This window comes from Gavialis gangeticus, unplaced genomic scaffold, assembly GCF_001723915.1.
Source record: "Gavialis gangeticus isolate Ggan-Ray unplaced genomic scaffold, GavGan_comp1, whole genome shotgun sequence".
Taxonomy (NCBI): domain Eukaryota; kingdom Metazoa; phylum Chordata; order Crocodylia; family Gavialidae; genus Gavialis; species Gavialis gangeticus.
In genome coordinates this window covers 142690610-142692122 of record NW_017729032.1, presented here as the reverse complement: position 1 = coordinate 142692122, position 1513 = coordinate 142690610, and the positions used below count along the sequence as shown (strand labels likewise).

Below are 1513 nucleotides of genomic sequence, written 5' to 3'. Positions count from 1 at the left end.
GAGGGGAGGGGGAGCAGAGGCTGAGGAGGGGAAAGGGGGGCCCAAGGTTGGGGGTGCAGCAGGCAGGAGACAGAGGTGGCAAGAAGATGGGCACAAGCATGGGGCAAGCTGCTTGACTGCCCCACACCACTTACCCGCCACTGCCTGCCCCCCTGCAGCAATATGGAAATGAATTAAAGATGACCCTCCAATAATAATTAGATTCTATACATGGGAAATTATAATAAATTTATAATTACCATGCATAGAATCTAATTACTGGGGGGTCATCGTAAATTCAAGGTTGTCTTAGATTTGAGTAAATATGGTACTTTAGAAGAATCAGTATTTTTTCCCAATAATCAGGGTGGCACATATGTAACTTTTTCTTCAACTTTTTTCCCTTTTTAGGGAACACCCTATTGGAGACAAGAGTTTTCAGAGCTACATCAGGCAGCAGTCCGAAATCTCAGCACATTCCATTTGAAGTGTAAAAGAAGTGACAGGATGATGCTGAAGGATGAATTACTGAAGCTTAAAAAGCTTAAAAAAGGGAAACCACATGTAGCACAGTGTAGATAACAAGCGCAAGCTTACAAACTCTGTGTCTTGCTAAGTGTGTTATTCTCTCTCCAAGAACTGTTATAATAGTTGCTATGCACTTTATTCATCTGGTTATCTACAGATGATGGAACTCTGCCTTCTAGGCAGTTGTTGTCGTGTGTTTTTAAATATGCTTTGATTTCTTGGAATCTAGTGATCAGTTCAATGATCAGGTGCGTGGACTTCATTTTGCAACTATCCCTCATGTTACGGAAAGCAAGTAAGCTGATGAAATGCAGCATTTTCTAAAGTTGTTTGTTACTGGTTTTTTGTTCCTGGTTACTTGTATATTATGCCACACATCTGCATTATGCCATCTTAGGAAAAGCTTAGTAACACTTTGCTTTTAATGCCTACATTTAAAAAGGAAGTGGAAGAAGATCCATCCTTTTTGGTGTAGTCCCTCACATTGCAGCTTGTATTATCATGAGTACATCAAGGAGCAGGCCTCTTGTTTTTACAGCAGCATAACTTTTGTTAAGAATGCACAGTTTTTAATAGAAATCCAGATGTGTATGGTACTCTTGATATTTTTGAGATACAAAGTTGTTTCTACAAAGACACTGAGTAGACTTCTCTCCCTTCAATACTAAACCTTGGTGCTGTAACTAACTGAAACAAGTTAGGTAGGTAAAACTGAACTAATGTTAATGCTATCTTATTTGTATACAGTCTTGTCACAGTATGATTTCAATGGCTGTATCTGAAGTGCCAACTTGAAGGGATACTGAACAACTTGTTCTGATTTTTCAAAATGACAGCAGGAGGATTGTGTTAGGGCACCATACCTAACAACTGAGATACTCAGACTCCTAAACCTAGTGCTAGGAAAATGGCTTTTCTATGAATGACATTTCATGGGTGAAATCCACACTGCCCTGGCACCACTTCATTTCTGGTGTATAGTTTTATACTTTTTCCAAGCATGTTT

The 1513-nt window shown here is 39.5% G+C and overlaps 1 protein-coding gene across 2 annotated transcripts in view; it reads left to right on the top strand.

The window, feature by feature from the left end:
- The window catches only part of RASA3 (RAS p21 protein activator 3), a 266603-nt gene extending 265699 nt beyond the window's left edge, over positions 1-904 (top strand). For both annotated transcript variants that reach the window (XM_019524666.1, XM_019524665.1), the window contains exon 24: positions 391-904. In XM_019524666.1, coding sequence (XP_019380211.1) covers positions 391-466 — 76 coding nt within the window. In that variant the 3' untranslated portion in view covers positions 467-904. The remainder of the gene's footprint in view (positions 1-390) is intronic.
- The last annotated feature ends 609 nt before the right edge of the window (positions 905-1513 follow it).